Raw genomic sequence first — 21,178 nt, 5'->3', positions numbered from 1 at the left:
ACAGTTTTGTTGTATATACGGCACAAACTAGAAACACACCGCTCGTACGCTCGTACGTTCCCACACAATAAGATAAGATTACACATTTGCCGATTGGTTTACACCTCCTTCCGGTATTTACACGCGCACAAACAACAAACTGCCACAGCAACACTCGCATATTGCACTTGTACATATGTACTCAGTCATCTATATCGATATATAGTGAAGGTAGTCTCCGCGATGAATAATTGATTAGCTGGGAGTAAAGTGTGCCGATAGCGAAGAAGCAAAGGTAGGAGCAAGAAGCGCGGGAGGAAAACTAGATGTGCACGGCGAGCGTTCGCGACCTCTCGGTGGGGGAGGCCATGTGATTGTTGTGCTGTCGTCGCACCGGCGTCGGTTGCTGCCTGCGCTGCTGTCGCTGATTGTTGGGCACGTCGGGCAGGGCGAAGCGAAGCTTCTCCCAGAACAGCTTGTCACCCCACTGCAGATAAGTGTTGGTCTTGAGATAGAGCCTGATGTCGGGGTCGAGGTCGCGCTGCGGCACCTCGCCCACCAGCACGAGAATCAGACGGCGCCGCCTGTCTCTCAGCACTTGATGATGCGCCGACTTGAAGTCGAAGCGACACCACTCGCTCTTGATGAAGTTGTCCGATAGCACCATGATGGTACGCCGCGACGACTCGACCGCCTGGACGATCGTGTCGGCGATAAAGCTGCCAACGGGAAAGTCTCGGTAGTGCAGGCACAGCTTGTACGAGGGATTGCCCATCTCGAGTACGGGGGCCAACTCCTCCGCGACGAACGCCTCGTCCTTGGAGCTGTAGCTGACGAAGGCGTCGAAAAGCTTGTCCCTGTCGTCGCGGTCCACGTCGGCGTGCCGGTAGAACAGCCGGATGCCGAAGCGCGAGTAGAACCAAACTCGCACCTCGTGCCGGAAAAGGAAGCCCAGCATGCAGATCAGCAGCAACAGCAGAAAGGCTACCAAAGTGCTGACGAGCAGCGGCAAATAGTCCTCGAGGGCTTGGCGTTCGATGATGGTTTTGGTGAAGTTGCCGGCCACTCCGCTACTCTCGCCGATGGGCTCGAGCTCGGCGCACATCGACCCATTGACTTGGTCGGCTTTGCCGCTTGACAGCGAGAACCCGTAAGCGTCGTCGCTGTCGCCGAGGTCATTGCCGTCTCCGAAGGCCGCTTCGTCGTCGAGCGACGAGTTGTAGGCGCACCTGAGCGCCGCCGAGTCCACGACGCGCACTGACGGGTTGCTCGACCACTCGCGGTACTCGCGCACGAATTCACAGTCGCAGGTCCACGGATTGCCGGCGAAATTGACCTCGATGCTGACCGGCAAAGTCCAGACCGCCAGGGTGGTCAGGCGGTTGTTCTGCAGGCTCAAGCTCGCGAGCGCGGGAAGCGCCTGGAAGGTCTCGTTCGCGATCGTCCAGAGCTTGTTGCGTTCGAGGCGCAGGGTTCGCAGGGCGTCGAGGCCGAGGAACTCGTGACCCCGCAGCTCCCGAAGACCGTTGTCCTGGAGGTGCAGCTCTTCGAGGTTTCGCAGTCCGTTGAACGACCGATTGTGCAGGAGCTCGACGTTGGAGCCGTTGAGGAAGAGAGTCTTCAACTTCTTGCGCCCGATGAAGGCGTGACTAGCAATGGAGCGCAAGTCGTTGCCGTCCAGGTAGAGGTGTGTCGCGTCCATGGGGATCTGGCCGGGCAGTCTTGCCACGTGGCCGGCCGCCGCGCAGTCCACGACGTTGGCCGTCCAGGTCTGGTCGTGGTAGCAGGTGCAGTTGGTCGGGCAGGTCATCTCGCAGTCGCAAGCGTCGAAGTCGCAGCAGTGGCAGATGGCGAAGCAGTGCGTGTCGTATTTACAGAGGAACTGCGAGTGCGAGGCCTCGACCAGCGGCACGTAGAGCCGCTCGCGGTCGTAGAGCAGCTTGCAGTAGATGCTCTCGAGGTCCATGACTCGTGGCTGCACGCGATTCTGGTTCTGTCGGTTGACGCGCTGCAGCCACTCCATCGTGCAGTCGCACAGGTAGTCGTTGTCGCCGATGTAGAACTCGGGCAGAGGCTTGTCGCTCGGCACTTCCGTTATCCGCAGCGCGTACGGCTCTATCCTGCGTATTCGATTGCCTTTCAAATCGACGCGCGTCAGATTGGGCTTCTTGAAAAAGGCGTAGCTCTGCACTCGCGATATCAAATTGTCATTCAAGTACAGCATTTCGACGCTGGTGGGTATGGAGCTACCGGTGATCTCGGTCAGCCGGTTCACGCTCGCGTCGAAAGTGTTGAGGTGCAGCTGCGACTCGATTTCGTAGTAATTGCCGAGCTCGCTGATTTCATTAGCGTGTATGTCGAGCCACAGCAAGGCCGTCGGTATCATTGCGTAATCGAAAGTCCGCAGCTTGTTATCGCTGACGTTGAGCCAGACGAGGTTGGGCAGATTGGAAAAGAGGTTGCTTATTGTCGTCAGCTGATTGCCGTCGAGGCGAATGGCCTGGAGCTTGAGATTTTCATCAAAGGTGCCGGGTTCGATGCGCTGAATCCGATTGCCCGATAAATTCAAGATGTTGAGCTCCCTGATCTTATCGAAAATGCCCTTGGTCAGATTGCCAATGTTGTTGTCGATGAGCCTTAGCCCGCTGAGATGAGTCATGTGATCGAAGGCACCCTTGGGCAGCTCGGAGATGAGATTTTCGCCGAGGTCAAGGGCCCGCAGCAACGGCGTCGCTTTCAACGCCTCGGGTATGCCCATCAGTCGATTCCCATTTAAATGCAGATCCTGCAGAGACGAGGCGTTCTTCAGCGAGGTCGGGTGTAAATCAGTCAGCCGATTGTTGTCGAGCGACAGCAGGCTCAGCACGTGTAGACCTCTGAAGGTGGTTGCGTCGATCGTCGACAGCCGGTTATCACTCAGCACCAGCGTATGCAGATTGGAGAGCGCGCCGAACGTATTCTCCTGCAGATAGTCGATAAGGTTCTCCTGCAGGCGGAGAATCTGCAGGCTGTACAGGTCACGGAAGACCGAAGACTCTAGCCGGCTGATTTGGTTGTCCGACAAGTCCAGCACGACGAGGCGCACCAGGCCGGTGAACGTGGCCGAGTTGATCCACTCGGCGGATAATTCGTTGGCCGACAGGTCGAGCACAAGCAGTTGCGTGAGCTCGCTGAACAGTCCGGGCGGCAGCACGGCCAGAGTGTTGTTTCGCAGGTGTATCTCCTTGATGTCCCGCGACTCGGCAAAGAGGTCCGGCGGCAAGCTCCCCAGTCGATTGTTCGAGAGCTGGATGCTCGTTAACGCGCCGAGGCCCTCGAAGGCACGGTCGGCTATAAATGCGATGTTATTGCTCTTGAGGTTGAGCGAGTGCAGCCGTGAGAGTGCCGAGAAAACCGCCGATGGCAGAGACTCGATACTATTGTTACTGAGGTCTATTATCCGCAGATTTGCCGCGCATCGGCTGCCCAGATTGAACTTGAAGCTGGCAAGTTCCCTCAGCCGATTTCTCGTGAGATTAAGCACCTCCAGGTTGAACAGCGGGCAGAGCGAGCCCTCGGGCAGACTCCACATGTTGTTGTTGCCCAGATCCAGTTTCTCCAGCTGGCTGAGCTCCTCGGTGAATGCCCGCGGCGACACCTCTAGCGCCATCGACGACCATTCGCTGTTGTAGGTGCGCACCGTCAGGTTCCTCAGCTGCTTGAGCCCCCGGAACGCGTCGTCCGACAGGTTGCCGATCTTGCAGTACTCGATGACGAGCTCCCTCAGCTCGACGAGCGGCCGAAAGCTGCCCGCGCTCAAGGAGCTCTGGTAGAACAGTGCGTCGCTGCACTCGAGCCTCAGCCTGACCGTGTGCTGCGGCTGTATCAAGCTGAAGTTGGTGTTCTCCAGCTCGCTGTTGATGGTGCGCAACTTGCAGACGAGCGCGACCTTGTCGTCGTCGTCGTCGTCGTCGTCACCGCCGCCGCCGCCGCCGTCTATGAGCCACTGGCACTCGTCGGGCGGCTTGTACCTCAGGGCCTTGCTGAGGCTGGCGCCCAGCACGCAAAGCACCGTGCCGAAGAAGAGCGCGAGAACGGCCGGGTTGGCCTGCATCCTGATGCCTCCTCAGACGTCGGCGACGGCTTGCTGTGGAGCTGGCTGCACGCGTTCCATCTTATCGCGCGGCATGACTCGCGGTCCTCCGTGTCGTCAGCCGGCACCGACAACGGCCGAGACCGAGCTCATGTTGTCGCCGGCTAGCGCGTCGGCGCACGATTGATGCCTCCGCTCGAGTTGGGCATTTGTCAGTCCGCGCTCGCCTGCGTATCTCTCGCTCGATCTCGCCTGCCTTCGCGCTCGATGAGTCCGTGCGTCGATTCGATCAACTGCTGCCGGCTGCCTTGGCTGGACGCTCGTGAGGAAGCCGCGCTCGCGCTGCTGCACTGGCAGGATTCTCGGAGCGACTGGCGAGCGCCTCGGCGAACCCCACGGGCCCCAACTAGTTCTCTGTGTCTCTCTCTTTCTCGCGGCTGCCTCGTTCCATGTACTTAACTTGGGCCGAGCTCTCCCACCGCGCTCGCGCTCGCGCGACTCTCTCCCTCCTTCTCCCTTGGGCCTCCTTCTACCGTATCGCGGCTGCCGCCGCCGCCGCCGCCGCGCCGCTCCGCCGCGTTGCTGTTGCTGTCCCTTTCTCTTCCCCACGCGCATCGTATTATATTTTACCTGCGAGAACGAGAACAGTGAGAGAGTCGGGTGGGTGGGGGGGATGAGGGAGAAAGAGAGGAGAGTACCGCAGGGCCTGAACGTTTCGCGGTGAGCCTATAAAAACAAGACACGGATACAATCTTTCGGCCCTCACAGTGGCTCGTCCGACTCGGCGCGCCGCAGCCTCCGTCCTCCTCGCGAATATCTATACTGTCCTCGTCATTTTGCTTCACTCGGCCCTTGTTCCCTTCTCTCCTTCTCTTTACTCTTGCACACCTTTTTCGCCAACTTCAATACCTCTTATCATCATTCAATAAAGAAACTTACAGCCTATACACTTAATTTCGAATTAAGATTGTGACTTGGCTGCAACTTTTTTTATATTGCATTTATTTCAAAGAAAACACTTTGTCGAATGGTAAAAGGAAAGCGAAGTAATAGTTTTGTGGGTGAAGAGCTGATAATTGAGACGTTTCGCGTGACTAGAACCATTCCAATTTCAATAAATCAGCGAGAATATCGAAACCCGGTTACCATTAACGTCAGGAAGCTCTGAGTTATAATCTAGACACTGAAGTCGTGAAAATCAACATTCGGAACGATTTCTATTAATTTCGCCAAAGCTCTATGGCGCGCTACCGTTACAGATTCCACTGTTATTTCTTTCAAGCATACATACGCTGTGCAGTTAACGATATGGCCATTAAATGCGAACTTATTTTATTAGTATTATTTAGATAGATGGACTAGCTGCAAGCTACACACCCGCGGGCATTCTGAGAGTAGCGTTCTTCTTGATGTTTTAATAATGGGACAATAAATCGACGACTGTGTGGCAACGGTACACCAACGTGCCGCATGCAAATTCATTCGTTATTCCATCGTTAGAAAGCTTTATTTTTTTCCCACGTTCTTCGTCGATTCGCAGCTTCGGCAATTCGGAATCACAAGTAAAAGTACATCGATCGGCTAAGCTTAGCGATTTTTAATTGCCGTGAGGTGCTCGTACCGTACCAAGAGCGTTAGATTCGGCGACACGAAACTCGTCTCTCTTATCTTTGGGACGCAGCGCGGTGCGCTCAATTAATTTCAGCGAGTCTCGTCGCCGATGGCAGCTGCAGCGGCGCCCCCCCCCCCCTCGCTCCCGCGCTCGCGTTCGCAGTATCTCGTGGCGTCGGTTGTCAGCGAAACAGCCGATTTGGAGGTTGATCGCGCGCGCCGCGGCAACATGTTCGGAAATTGAATATTTTTGCAGCTGCCTCGTAACTCCCGTGCGTGCCGGGGAGCAGCCACTCGTTGCCCCACCGGGCGGTTTACTGCGCTTCGCATAAAAGCGCGGAATACGACAGTAGCGCGACTAGCTGGAAGGTCAGCCAAGCCCATAAGTTTTCGGCGAATGACTTTTACGCCGTCATGCCGCAAACACACTTCACCCCACGTCGCGTACTCTTCGTTTTCTTAGCGGGCGTTCGCGCGCTCGCGCGGGACTCGCATAGGACTTTATTGTGGTAATAAACATGGCCGCTCATCGCTTTTATTCTTCTCGTTCGCCCTCCCGCTCGCTCAGTCAGCCTCTGGAGACGCGTTTCATTTCCATCTTTCTCGCTCACGATAGCCCCACGGCGGTGTCCCCGCTCTTGGCGCGCACCGCCTTTTTGTTCGGCAATCTTGTTTTATTTGTTTCTGGGCTTTCTTGCACTTCTTCCCTCTTTTTCCCCGCGCCCTTCCTTTTGGCTTTTTTACTCGGGCCGAGCGAGGGCTCTCTTTTTATCACCGCGACTGACGCGGTTCGTCGCGCAATTGAAATCTCGCCGTCGCCGAGAGAGCGGATGAGCCCGAGTGCTTGGCAAAAACAGAAGAGTCGGGGCTCTGTGTGTTGCGCTTGCGGTACGTCGAGGACACGGGGGCAAAAAGAATCGCGCGACGAATCGACCTCAATGACGCGACGCCGTCACACTGTCGTCTTTTTTTTAACTTGTCGCTTGCCGCTCCATGCCGCCGCCGCCGCCGCCACCACCGGCTTACTCTCTGTATTTTTACCCCTTTGTGCGCGCCAACGGCTTGTCGGAAGCGCTGAACGCGCGAGTACGGACGAGCTTTCGTCGCACTCGGTTTGTTTGCGTAGCTACCGACAATATCTCGCCTAATTGGTTCTTCAGTCTTGCTTGTCACGTGTACATTTTCGGTAACGTTTTTTCCTCTCCCCTACCTACCTACCTACCTACCTACCTCCCGTACTAAAACCCCGTACTAAAACTCGTAAGAAGCCCTTTAGCGCTTTGTTACGACCGATGGGTAGGATGTCACTGTACAAAGTGTAGTCTATACATCGATCAGCTTGTTAATACCTAACTGACCTATTCTTCTTTATAAGTCATTTCCATCTCTTGTTATATTTCTTGTGATAATTATACTATTTTTTTTTTGCGATTGTCACATTATTACTTATATATATTCACATAGGTTCTTATTAGCGTAAATACACAACATGACAACCAGCTATCGGTCTTTTAGTCATCAAATTGCCTGAAATAAGATAACGTTAAACAACCAGTGCATTCCATCTAAAATCTGTGGGAAAAATGTCACTATATAAAATGGCCAGTTTTGAAGACAATATGATAAATCAGCGATAACGAAATACGTCAAACTGTCGAAAGCGCTACATACTATTACAATATCGGTTTGGAATGTGACTCGTCCAGGAAAAAAAAGTCGCGCCGTTTTCCGGATTCGCCTCTCGAATTTGTACAAGTTATTTGCAGACTTATTTTTTCCATCCACCGCCACGAGTGTTTGGGTTGATGCTCGCTAAGCGATCCAGCCTAAAAGAAGGCGAGCATTTCAGGGTCGAGCACGCACAGACGCACGCGACCAAGCGGGATTCCCACAGGATCTGTGCTCGCGCGGCCCCTGGCCCCTTCCCTCGAATGCGATATTTAATTTTTCGCGGCACACACCAAATGCTGTCGCGCGCTCTGAATAATTACTCGGGCGGCGAATTTATGTGGACCGTAATTGTAACCGGTGGCGAATTGGCGAGCTGGAGTGATGGCCATTTTCATTTAAATGAAGATCCCGTTTCCGCGCGCGTGTTCGAGCCGAGAGATCCGACGCGTTTTTTTGCTCGGTCGCGCGGCGGCCGACGCTGGAGCCGAGCCTGGAGTCGAGCGCGCCCTATCCGCCGCTGAAATCGAGAAGGTCCACTTAAAAAGCACCTCACATAATGTCCCGTTTTCCCTCTTTCACGCCATCTTCTTTCTCTCTCAATCGCGGTTTAACGCTTTGGAGGACACATTCTCTGTCCCTCGGGGTAGATCCTTTGTACCCAATATCTGAAAGCGCTGTCCCAGCGCCGGTGCTACGTGTCTATGGGCTGAGATTTATCGTCGCCCCTATTTTTGTCTAATATGCGGACTAATTGAATAGTACATAGTGCACAGAGCCCAGTGAGTTATGAGGGCTCGATAAATCGCGATCCGCCGTGTAGGTGTCGCAAGTATGTCTACAGGCTCTCCAGAGAGGGGTGCTTGCGACGACTCTCAACGGGTCGTAAATAAATTTTCAGTAATACGCTTGTCACTGAAATAGCAACCGTCGAGCGATAGGTCGTTCTGAAAAACACACAAGCACGGGCACGTACGCACATTTTGTTTCTCTCGAGAGAAGTGCTTGCGAGTGAATTTAAATGAAGCCATAGCTCAGCTGCTCATCTCGTTAATAGCCGATTAAAAGGCGAACGAGAGACGGACTTGAAAGGAAGCGCGCGAGCGCGCGAGCGAAGACTCTCCCTATCTCTCTCTCGCTCTCTCTCTCTCTCTCTCTCTCTCTCTCTCTCTGCTCGGAAATAAAAATCAACTGGTCAGCAAGCTCAATTTACAGGTGTGGTTGTGCTGCACGCGAAATGGGGGATTGAATTAAAAGTTTATTGACTCCGCGCGCTCTGTACGGCGAAGGCCGCCGTGCTAAGAGAAAGAGATCGCAGCTCGAGATGCGTGTACCTGCAGATTACAGCCAATCAGCTGCGAGAGAGCGCAGCTCATCTCGCCTCGTTGTGAAGGCCCCTTAACGCCTCCGCCTCCTTACAAACTCTCTGCGCGCGAGAGAGAGAGAGAGAGGACCTTGGCGTTCGGAGCCTTGCCCCGCGGTCACTGATCGCTCTCTGGCCGCCGCCTTGCTGCCGCTGCTATCTTGTCTTCTCTCCATTCTTTCCGTTTTTACGCGTACCCGTCCGCAGATTTATTTGGCCTCTTTTTGGCTTTGAGCGAAACACGGTAGCCGCATTGAGAAAAAAAAAGAACAAAACGATAACTTTAATTTTAATTAACTTATCTCGAGATGTTCATTCTCGTTGCTTTTTCCCGGGCAAAAATAAGCGATAAATCCGCGAGGGCGAGGGACTCTCGTCGCGGAGATAAGAAAAATTAGCCGACTGTAAGAATCTGAATAAGGACAGGCATCCCACGGGGAGGCCGACGATCGTTACGCCCGCCGACCGAAAATCCAGCGAATCCATCAATCACGCGCGCGCCACGCTACGCTCTCGTTCTCCCTCGCACGTCGCGCGACGTGTACGCGGCCAACTCCTCGCTCTCTTTCCTCGCGCCGCTCGCCGCACGATCCCCCGCAGTGCAGCCAGCTCTCCTATCTCGCTCTCTCACCTTTTTTGATTTTATTGAGCGAGCACGTGGCCGAGCGTGAAATTCCTGTTTATAGACGGGCGCGACTCGGAAATAGAAATCGACGGGGGGAACACACGTGAATGCCGCGAGGCACTCCTCTATACATCGAGGAAGAAGGCCGTGGCCGTGTAGTGGGCTTTTGTGCCGAGGCCCTATTCACGTTTATTGGGTCAATATTTGACCAAGGCATACACGAAAGGAGCGCTGCTCACTGATTAGACGGTCAAGTGAGTCCTCGGCTTGCGGGAGTAGCTCGAGACTGCCCTCTCGCGAGCTAGCGTGAAATCGTTTGAATATCAAAGTGTGAGTCACTTAGGGAGGCCTTCTGTCCTCTTGGCTGCTCATATTTCATTGCGTGGTCAAGATAATACTTACGAGCAGCCTCTCTCTCTCTCTCTCCCTCTCTCCCTCTCTCCCTCCCGCCCCTGTTAAATTGATCTAATGCCACGCCGTTGAATACGTGATTGGTTTTCCTCGATTTATTGTGACATTCCGCTTGGAAGACCGTCTGTATTGCCGCGCGTAATTGATTAGTTCTCGTTCTGTTGCCTCGCCGCACGCGCCATAAAAATGATGCTATTCACGAGCTCTCACGTGTGCACGGCAGCAACCACGAGTATTACACGCTGTTCAATGTGCAGCTCATTGTTCAAACGTCGCTTAACGCGTGTACACTACCTCCTGGATAAGAAAAAAAGAACTTGGGCGCATTAATGCGCGCCTATTATTGACATGTTGGTTCTTGCGCGCTGTAAAGGCTGTACACGTGGAAGCCTGACCAGTCGTCTCTTCTCAGAGTAGGGAGCACCTGCGCGCGAGCCACAGTACGTGAGCGAAAGAGTGAGAGAGAGAGAGAGAAGCTTGGAGCGTTAATTTATTAGGTGCCAACACTGCCTTATCTCCTTATAACGGAAGAGCCTTATTTATGTCTTTTGAAATATGCGCGCTGCCGCCGCCGACGCGCGTTGCAGTAGCCCTCGTGTAGCACGTTCAATTCGGACGATTTTCATATTGAAATTCAGCACTCGCACGCCAGTCAGTTATCTCTCCATCTTCCTTGGCTCTACTGGAAATTCAACGACTCTCTCTCTCTCCCACAATATCTCGCCCTCTCTTTCACTGATGATTCTGTGATGCGACTGCCAAGCTCCGCTTTTGACTCGAGTTAAGGTACTGACCACGTTTTGAAAAGCGATCGACAATTAATGCGCACTCTCATGAAAAAAACATTGACGGAAGCAAACTCAGCGCGATCTGTCTGCGGTCATGCGAATCCTCGATACACTCCTTCCTGTCTCTCGGTCCTTGTGTGGACAAAAGACGTAATTGAGTTTCCTTGGCAACGCTAACAGGGATGTCAAAAATTTCTTGCGCTTGCGGCCCTTTCATTTCCAATGACGCGGAGATAGCGGATTCCCTTGTTGGCCGTCAGCGCTACGAGAGACTCGTAGAAACTCGCGACAGCCCCGCAGAGAGTATAAAAGGGACGCGCGCGAGCCGCAAGAAAGAGACGAGCCAGCGCACACAAGCGCAGAGAGTGGTTGAAAAGGTTTACGCATCGCGCAGAGAGCCAATCGACGACGATTCGCACGCGCACTGCTCGGCTAAATACTCGGAAAGTGAATTCTTTTTGTCTCAGTGGCCGGACAAGCGACGGTCGCGCAATTAATGTCCAGTCTTTTTGTCCAGATGGAATTTTAGCCGCGTATAGCAACGAAAGATTGATGGCATTGCTAATTGCAAAATTCGTGCCCTCGAAGAATGAAAAAAACACAATGTCGTTTGGTAGTGTGTTCGGTTAGTGATAGGTGCATTCATATGACTATCAAGAGGACACCGAGAATTTCATTAGTCTTGCATGAAATAAAGATATAACGCGAATGAGCTTTCTGATTTATTACTTCTAAAATTCAGCTGAGCTCGTAACGCCGGAACAAAAAAACTAAATACACAAGTACATGTACCAGCCTTATTACAACTGCCTAGTAGTTAATGTACGCGCGGGCTTACTACCAGTAGCGCAGCTACTAAAAAGTCGTTATCTGCCGGACAAGTGCACCTTTCAGTAGGAGTAACTGGTGACATAAAGTATATCTAAAATTAATTACCCTACAGATGTATTATCGCGATTAACTGCAAAGCCGCGCGCGCAGCGCAGCTTTCCGTAGTTTCGTTTTGGATAACTCTCCTCAATTAGAATGATTGATTATTTATCGCCATTAAACGTGATTAATGGATTTTCCTCGGTAGAAGTTCATTCCCTGCCTGATTTTTAAGGGATTAGCAAGATTGCGTGCTGTCTTCGCGCAGATGGGAGAACGCCGTTAATACGGTTATTGGTAAAAGAAAAAAAAATGGTGAAACCTATTAAAAGCACGAGGCGCACGTGTGAAAGAGTCGAATGTGGCGTATCGTCGATCGATATCCCTTGCGGATCGCTTCGTCCGAGCGGCAAAACAAAACGGTTTCCGTCGTAGTCGCTGCTGGCTTGACGATGACGACGTGAGCTTTCGAAGACACTGAAAACGAGGTCGCGCTCGAGGAAGAGAGGCTCGCTCATGCCGAACTAGTTCTCTGGCGCTCGGCGTATAATCGCGCGTTACCTGGAACTTTTTCTCCGGGCGACTCTTAACGAGTGTCGCCTCGAGTTTTTCCTCGGTTGTCCCGCTCAGTCGTGTCCGCCTCAGCCCCCCCCCCCTCCTGTCTCTTTCCTGTGCCACTACTGCTTGCTGTATATGTCGTTGACTCTGAATGGGCTAGCGAGAGCGAAGCCGGGGGTTGTTCCGCGCGCGGACGGAATCGTTGAAATGAGTTTCACGTAGCTTTCAACGAGCAAACGCCTGCCACTGTACCGTCCATGCGCACATGCTCTCTTTTTCAAAGCTCCTGCTGCTGCTGCTGCTGCTGCTGCTGCTGCTGCTGCTGCTGCTGCTGCTGCTGCTGATGCTGCATGCTTAAGGTTTACGCCGCAGCACGTTGCGTTATGGACGGAGCTACCGCGCGTGCCACTCCATAGTGAGAGAGAGCTGCTCGTCAGCTTTGATTTTTCGCGGCGAGCATTAGCCACCGAGCTCGAGGTCGCGCTATATCCATTGCATTGAGCATAGCCGTCTGCCCGTTGAATTTAAATGTTATTTCACTCGCATGAAAATACTATTATCATGCAAATCTCCTTACTATCCTGTACTATGGAATTCAGGAAAAAAATACGGAAACGATAATTATTTATTCTGGTATGCAAATGAAATATGATATCTTATAGTTTCCAATCCATTATGTTATGTTAATTAGTTATCGAGAATCATCTGGTAAAAGCACTTTAATGAAGTGAGTCATCTATTTGATTTGGACGAAAAGATATTACGAAATTCTACTGGCTTATTTACCAAGCTAAAAAAGATCGGGCTACCCGCTTTCATTTAACGGTACACCTTTTTTCGAAATGTACGTGGTAACGTTAGAGAAGCCTTAGAGATATTATCGTCTTACAGCTGTCATTAAAAAATAATCAGTGATAGAGCTTTGAATTAATCCACTCTATTCCACTCTATTGGTAAAAAGAGACAAGGTTTGGTATTGTTAATACGCTTAACCATCAATTTCGTACGATACTGTGTTTCACGGTGCAACATCCTCAAATTGATCATCATGCACTTTCATTATCGAGTATTTTCTATCCTCGACAATCGACAAGTAATTAAAACAGTCAGTTTGAATTGGCGACGAATATTAAGGAGACTGGCGCGTTAAAATATTCAATCGCTTTTAGTGAAAAATTTTTTTTATTGGTTTCAGGTAAGTCAAGTCATGACAAGTTGTCTGGGCGGCAGTTGGGTATGCGCGCTTGTACGACACGGTATCAGCGAGAAATTCATTTGACGCACCCAGGGTAAGTCAGCTCTCATTAAAAAATATATCAAACACAGCGTCTCAGTTCGGTACTGGGGCGCGCGCAAGGTGAAAAAGAAAAAGAAAGAAACGAAAGGGGGAAGCGCGAACGAACAACGAGATTCAAAGGGCCGTCAAGTCCATAAAACGTCAAAAGTTATCGCGCGTCAAAAAGTTTCCAGCTTGCTGTCCCCTAAAAAGCTGTCTAGCTGGCTGCAAAAAACGAGGAAAAAAAACGCGCGAGTGGGAACGCGCGAAAGAAAGGGAAGCGAGAAGGGCAGAAAAATTATTGGCCATCGCGACTTTTCGGGAGCTCGGTCGCGCTCGCGCGAAGCGTCGGCGCGTGAAGCGTTCGTTACACATTTTCTGAGTTATGCATTTAAATGAGATAGCGTCCGCGCGAGATGGCCCTTGTCTCTTCTTTGGCAGATCAAAGCCCAACAGCGCTGAGCCAGCAAACGGCGCACGCATATACGTACGCACACGTGCGAGTCAGTCTGTGCGCGGGGGCGAATAATGGCCGACCCGCCGCTGCGGAGGCGCAGAGGACGCGCTCACGTGTGTGCACGCAAATTATACACGGAATATATAATGCAATTTGGTATTGTTTTGCAAAAAAATGTCTGACTTTTGTAACGCTTCGTCGCCGACCAAGAGAGATCTTCGGAAGTGCGTCGAGTGCGCAGTGAAAGAATGTTTTTCTGTCACGTTTTGTGCCATTTTCTTTACCACTATTAACCACTCGACTCCATTTAGTTCTCGCTTAATATCTAGCCTTAAGCAAAACGGCTCCGATGACAATTTCAAAACTAGAGCTGAATATTTTTTGCATTCATCTGGAAAACACCAAGGATGCTTTACATTTAAAAGAAAAGTTTGAAGAAAAAATAATGGATACACGTAATGAGGCGGCGAATATAAATAGAAAAGACAAAAGACGTCGGTCGATTTGAATTTAAAACTCCTACTGACCTACAAAGAGCATTCACGAATAATCCAAAAAAAAAGAAAAATGAAAGAAAAGCCGAAGCGAGAGACCTAGATTGCAATCAAACAAAAAAAAAATAAATAAAAAGAAAAACGCGCGATTTTGTCAAGGTAGGTCTCACGAAGAGTGTGTGACAATGCAGCTCTTTGAGATACAGAGCCTAGAAAAGAGAGTACAGTAGATGCGCCATGATATCAACGGTCTGGCACTTGCATTGACCCCAGTAAGAGAAGAGAAAGAATCGGAAGATGAAGGAGAAAGGTGAATTCCCGGCATACGCGCTCGCCTCGAAGCATTCGTCAGCTGTAGCTAATGTCGCAGAAAATCCTTGAAAGGAGCTCTCTCCACGGCGCAATCGACGATTTATATTTAACCGTATTAGCATCTCCTCGTTCTTGTTACCCCCTCATTGCTAATTATTCCTCCTTTCAAGTTGGCGCAGGTAGCAGCGCTGAATCGGTAATTAGACTCTTCTTTTTTCTCCGTCGTTGTCTCTCCCATCGCAGTAATTACTAATTAAACGCTTGTTTGCTTTTCGCGGCGGCGTTATGCACGCCCGACAATATTCGCCGTGCGAAAGCGGGGCGCAACGAGAGTGCGCGTGCATGCATAATGCGCCGTTAGTTATAATTGGCCGGCGTCAAATTGAATAACGAGTCGCTCGCACCAGCCTGCAGATTTGTGTGTAATTCGCGGCCTAATGATGTGCTCGCGTGACAACGAGAAATCGCCGCTACGCCCCGCGGACAGATCGAAGGCACAGCCGACGCCGTTGCTCTCTGCGCGCTGGTATGACCGGCGTATGTGCTGCGTATCGATGTGCTTTCTTTTTTTTTTTCCTTTTTTCTACTGTTCGCAAAGATCCGCTTGTACGTCGTAATCCCAAGCTTGCTCTCTCCCTCCCTATCGTTATACTCAAGTATTTGATGCGGACTTTTTGAGGCGCGCGCGAGCGCGAGCCTTGTTAGAGGATATACGTTGAGCAGCGAAAAAAGGAGCAGCAACGCGATGAGAGCAGAACAAGTCAGCAGGTACCCACACGCGCGCGCGCGCGCACACACAAACTCGTCGTCCAATCCGGCGGATATCCTTTATGGAGCAGGGTATAATTTACAAATCCCGAGGCTGGTTCACTCGCTCACTTGCTCTCTCTTGGATTTATCGGCACTTGCCTAACCTCTCATTACCTGCGCAAACGCCAACGAGGAGCGAATCTGCGCGGCTCTCCTCCTTGTCCAATGGAGAACCAGAAAGAGAGAGAGAGAGAAGCGGCCTTGAAATAACCGACCTGCAGCAGACGCCAACTCGCCGCAGCTGACCTACTTGATTACAAAGTTTAATGCCAGCCTTGTGTCCCTTGTTTACGCACGCCGTCCGACGATTGATGCCATGATTCAGTGTGGGTAACGAACTGCAACAAATCGGATTTCGTTAGTGCTATTGCCAGTGCGCGGTATCCCGGTTATTAGCCCAATCGTGCTTCTCTACTTCAAACAAAAGGTATATACGATGCAAGGCTTCTTCGGCCATTTTTGAAAGTTCCTTAAAAAAATCATGTTGCGCTTTCTCCTTCGTCTTTCATTTCATTTACAACGAATTCACGCGATTGCATGATCGCAGATGCTGTCGAGATTTTATCATTCTGCTCGTGTTCGCCTTTTCATATTATTTTCATTAAATACTTTTCTATTGACAGATTATATCTAAAACTTCTTTTTAGGAATCAGAATAAAAATAGTATACAAATTATAAATTTTTCTTGGCAGAAGTGTATCTGCCAGTTTGTTAAATTTGTTTAAGCTTTTCTGTAAGAAAATTAAACAAATTCTCAAAATTTTTGGAAAACATTTACTTATACTAGGTTTTAAAAAGTTTAATAGAAAATAAGATTTGAAAAACTAAACACTAGTGTGTTTTTCTTACCACAGAGTTGATTGGAAAGTTCTCCAGAATTTTTTTTATGAAACGTTTTTAATTTTAGACAATATGATTTTGAAATGTGCAACAATAATAATTATTTAAACTTTGTTTATAATTTATGTAGGCAAATAATACCGACAAAACTCAATGAATTCCGATTTTATGCATAAAAGTTACGATAATGAGTGAGTGACATTATACATTACCCATAATGTGCAAAACCCGCTGCCTTTGAAACGTCAATGAGCGTAAATGAATGGGATAATAAAGACGTTCAAAAATCACAAAAATCGTCATTAATGACCTTGTTATAGCTACGTTAAACCGAAGCCCTATTTATTGTCGATAAAATTAGTTAATGACATGGAGTTTATTAAAAAAGAGCACTTTCACCGACCAAACGAGTTTAGTACGCCAAGTACTGCTATTTCAATGCTCACTTGTCAATTAATGAATCTTTATCGACGCCACAGTGACTCAGTTCACTGTTTAAACACATATAGCAAATATTTCAGCGACGAAGGTCATTATTATTTTTTGTTTCACGGTAGATTAACTATGCTCATCTAGACGATGCTCGCGGCACGGTGAGAATAATTTATCGAGGCACCCGAAACTCAAAGGAATCATTACCGCGAAAATCCGCAAAAAAAAAGACGAAAGAACCGAAATCGGAGGGCGAAGCCGAGAAATCGAGAAGGGCTCGCCGAATAGGGTATTTGATTCAACGACCGTCTGATTTCTGGCAAATTGGATGCGCCAACGGTTTGCTTCTGCGCGTAAAAATTCCCCCTCCCCCCTCTCTATCTCTTTCTCTCTTTCTCTCGTTCGTCGATTTTCTCTCGAAAAAATCATTCATCGGATTCTGAAGAGTTATATATACGACCTGATCGTGGATCCTTATATAGTACGTTCGCATGGGATGAAGAATGTCGGAAATATTCTGGCTGACTTTGAGAAACGAGCGCAGCTGAGCACAAAAATAATCAGCAGGAAGAATCATGCCGCGGCCGATTTTCACGTCAGCACATGCGAGTCAAGCGGTAATTTAAAGTCATTATCAATGAGCGCTTCCCCACCTCTCGGCAGCAGTAGACTAATCGCGTGTCAATCTTCCAAATAAATGATCTTTGAGAGAGAAAAACATAGAGCTACTTTGTTTATCTCTGCAGCAGTTAATAAGAGCCTGCGCGGGCGAGTTCATTCATCTCCGCAGGGCTCGTTTTTAAATCGTGCAAAGTATACACCTGACGACGCGCATTATAAATGCCTTCATACCATACGAATCAATTTCCCAGTGAAGCTCCATTAGAATCAACTTGTGTTCCCCGGCTGTCGTTTATACTCATCGATTGCAAATGGCCTTGCCACCATTTAGGATTAATAATCCATGTTTGTTTTTCCTCTCCAGTCCATATCGACAAAAATCGAGTGGGCGTCACTGCACACGTTCCGCGCAGTCAAGCCAAAGAGAAATAAAAAAAGAAGGGGCCAAAAAAACGAATTCTCGAGTGAATCGCATGTGTCGTCCCGGCTTAATTAGTTCTCCTTCGGTCAATGAGGTGTAACGCCCGGATTATCGAGTCCCGAACGGCACATAAATTGGCATCGACGTTGCAGCGAGCCGAGCGTCGAAGCAGCCGCGGGCCGAAATCCGTAAAAATTAAAATAGCACATTCATTACCGAAATTACGGTGTGCCTTGGCTTGTGGCTGCGCGCGCGTCCGAGAATTTATGGCGCGATATTTCGCAGCCGCGAGAACCTCGCGGAATAAAACGCTCGTGCGACGATATCGGAGTCCTCGCTCCAAAAATCTTATAAGCTTGTAAATTGAATTCGGAGTACAAATAGGTGCGCGCGCGCGCGTGCAATCGGGCAATCCTAAGCAATCTTTCCAAAGCAACTATACATACGAATCACCTTCTCTCGTTCTTTCGGGAGCAAGGCAGAGGAGCGAGCGAGCGCGGTCTCGTTAAAAAGTTGCCGGACCGGTTAGCTGGTCTACGACCTGGCTCGCTTCACAAGATATAGCTCTCTGTACGAGCCTCTTCCATCTCTTCCTTCTCCTCCTCCTCCACGTCCTCCTTCTCCTCCTCTTCTTCTTAGGCTTTCGCGTTTTCAATCGCACGCGCGCGATTCTCTAGCAACAGGTCGCGCCCCATTATTTGATAATTCGACGCGAGCGATTGTTTCCCCGGTTACGCCCTCCTCGTTCGCAGCATCCTTATATGACGCTGATAAATATTCTAAAGCTGCACTCTCTCGCCTGATGTACCGTTTGCTGCGAGCAGCAGTATATTCTTCGAAACATGTGTGATTTTGATGAAAGAGCAAGCAAAGTATTTCGGAGTTGAGGATGTCGCGTGGTAAAGTTGTACGAACGTAGACGACTACGACGGCTGAGATATTGAAAATAAATTTGTCTTATTTTCGACGAAGGTACGGAATGAGATACTTTGTATAACGTCTTTTTCAGGTGTGACACGAAAAGGTGTTGAATAACAGAGGTATCGTTTTGAGCCTGGAGCAAGAAAATAAAATCAATTCACATGCCACATGACTTTTATGGAATATTGAAATGGCGCGCGACGACATATCACTCCGAAGTGCACTTTCAAAGTAAAATATTCTTGATGGCGCTGTTTCGAGAGCTCTTTACCAACATCATTGACAATCTCTGCCTTTTCTAGATGTTGGGTTTTTATGAGTAAAGCGCTTTTGTTGCGAAGCTCAAAATGCTAGATATAACAGCAGCTGTAAGTTCCGTGCTCAGATTGAGTTGTTAAAGCTTTATATTCTCATAGCTAATCCAACCTACAATTTATAGCTTGGGTACTGAGTATAATTTAATCTTTCAATCAGTATTACACAGCGCGCGCGTCGGGCAGTAAAATTCATAGTGGCGCCATAAATGCCTGTGATTCTTTTCGAGAGGTGCCAAACCACTGCGCCGTCGAATTACACAATCAGCCATTTTTAATACCGGCACACTTTCCAACTTTGATAACAAACAATGCCTTTTCTCGCGCGAATTTTATTGCCTTGGACTCAAAAATGTGCTCGGCACACCTGCACTTATGAAAAAATTCTATAAAAATATCTATGGACAATTAGACAGAACATTTTGTGGCCCACTCTGAACATACGCATGAGCTTCTGAAGATAATCGTGTACAAAAGTTTATAGTAAAATGTACAGAGTTTTATATGGTTGTGAATGGGTCCATACTCTGAATATTTTCCTACACAATATTTAGAATATAGAAAATCATACAGATTTTTCGACACTCTTTTGCTGTTTAATTTATAATTATTCCTGACATAGTTATATCTTAATATATATCTATATTATAACGAATCGAACCTGTAATTCTAAAAATTTTTTTATAAAGAGTTGTACTATAATCTGATCTGATACTAGATGGCTATACAGAATTTAATTAAATTAAACGATTGTGTAGATTATATATATATCGATCTATAAAAAAATGTGTAAAACTTCAGGTATGGTTTCTTTATATGTAGGACGAATTCAAAGTTAAACAGTAAAAGAGTGATATAAGTTATATATGTTTCTGTAAAATGTATAGAATATGGAGCCACTGACAATCATATAAAACTCCTACGCGCATGTTTCTACAGGGTAGTCTACAACATTTTCAGTCTAATTCTTCGAGTAATACTTTATAGAATTTTTTCCATAAGGGTGAATTTAAAATTTCAATCAGTTCTAAAGCAATCCCCTGAAAGTCAACGGGGGGAAAAGAAAATTTGTTTATAAGCAAGGCCAGTGATCGCGAGAGCGCCTGCAGAATTCCTAAGGGCAAAGCCCCGATGGCGAGACAAAAAGTATCGGCAGCATACGCATTTCGACAGGTCGGCTTGAAAAGGTGCGCGCCGTCCGACGGACTCTAATGCCTTCGCGTCGATTTTTTTTTTGTGGCGAATCGGTGCAAGGGCCTTGCGCGGGCTTTATACTTGCTTACTTCGCGCGACCGAAGGACGAAGGAGGCAAAAGAACGAAGACGACGAAACGGAGGGAAGAGGCAGCTTTAATGGGCTTTAATTGGATTTTGAGTTTTTACGGGACTACAAAACCAAGCTATCCGAGGAATCCGCGACATTAGCGCGCAATGCGCGCCGCATTCTCCTTCGGTTTTACCTTTTCTTTCAGCCGGCGGCTCGCCAGCAATACCTGCTTCACTCTGCTTTCGGCAACTTGCTCGCCACAGTTATCGCGAATTATTCGAGCTTTAATTCGATTAAGACATGCCGACTCCGGGAGCGCTGGCAGTGGCAGCACGCCGTGAAGGATTAGCGCATGATGCATCTCGAGTGTTGAACTGCTAAACTACTGAATTTGTCTTGCGGCATGATCGAGTGGCCTTCGCGCTTCCAGGAAATCGTACCGAAACGTCATTAATCTTTCTCGCGGCTTTTCGTGGGAAACGCGTCGTCCGTCTTGTAACTCGCTCTCTCCCTCGCGCGCGTGCGCTTCATCTCGGGGAGTGAACAAAAAAAAAGAAAGAAAATTAAACGCGCGAAGATTGTTGAATAATAAATTGGAGCTTCCGGAATCGATCTTTCACCACGTGCGCGCGGCAGGCTGGCGTTTTTCTTTGCCGAGACGATTAAATCCCTCATAAAACTTGAAAATCTATCCGACAGAGAGAGTTGCGCGCCTCGAAAAGATCAACAGAACAGTGTTCGCGTCTTGGTGGCGAAACGCGAGAAGAGGGAGGGAAACTCGTCATTTACGGTCTAACAGCACATCCCTCGTCGCTGGAAACAAAAGTTAAACAGCACTCGTAAACAAATATAATCTTCTCGAAACCCTCTCTTTTTCGCTTTCCTTTTTGCTTCGCAGTCGTTTAGCGCGCACGCTGCTCTCCACCTCCTTCGGCAAACGAGGATCGGCGAAATCCTCACTACGAGAGCGGTAGAGAGAGAGAGAGAGGGAGAGAGAGAGAGAGAGTCCCTTTTCGAGAGTGAGATTCTGACAGATTGAAAGTAAGTAACTCTCTCGCGCTGAGCGGT

At 49.1% G+C, this 21,178-nt stretch overlaps 1 protein-coding gene across 1 annotated transcript; it reads right to left on the bottom strand.

Annotated features, from left to right (window-relative positions):
* Positions 1-301: 301 nt before the first annotated feature.
* On the bottom strand, positions 302-4,072 carry LOC131668943 (toll-like receptor Tollo). The gene has a single exon (XM_058943444.1). The coding sequence runs from the start codon at positions 4,070-4,072 to the stop codon at positions 302-304; it is 3,771 nt and encodes a 1,256-aa protein (XP_058799427.1).
* Positions 4,073-21,178: the final 17,106 nt, after the last annotated feature.

The sequence above is a fragment of the Phymastichus coffea genome, unplaced genomic scaffold (assembly GCF_024137745.1).
Source record: "Phymastichus coffea isolate CEN01 unplaced genomic scaffold, Cenicafe_Pcof_1.1 PCOF00085, whole genome shotgun sequence".
Classification (NCBI taxonomy): Eukaryota; Metazoa; Arthropoda; class Insecta; order Hymenoptera; family Eulophidae; genus Phymastichus; species Phymastichus coffea.
This window is presented reverse-complemented; position numbering and strand designations above follow the sequence as displayed.

Excerpts from the sequence above, each read along its gene's own strand:
- LOC131668943 (XM_058943444.1), bottom strand. The coding sequence starts at position 4,072 with ATGCAGGCCAACCCGGCCGTTCTCGCGCTCTTCTTCGGCACGGTGCTT.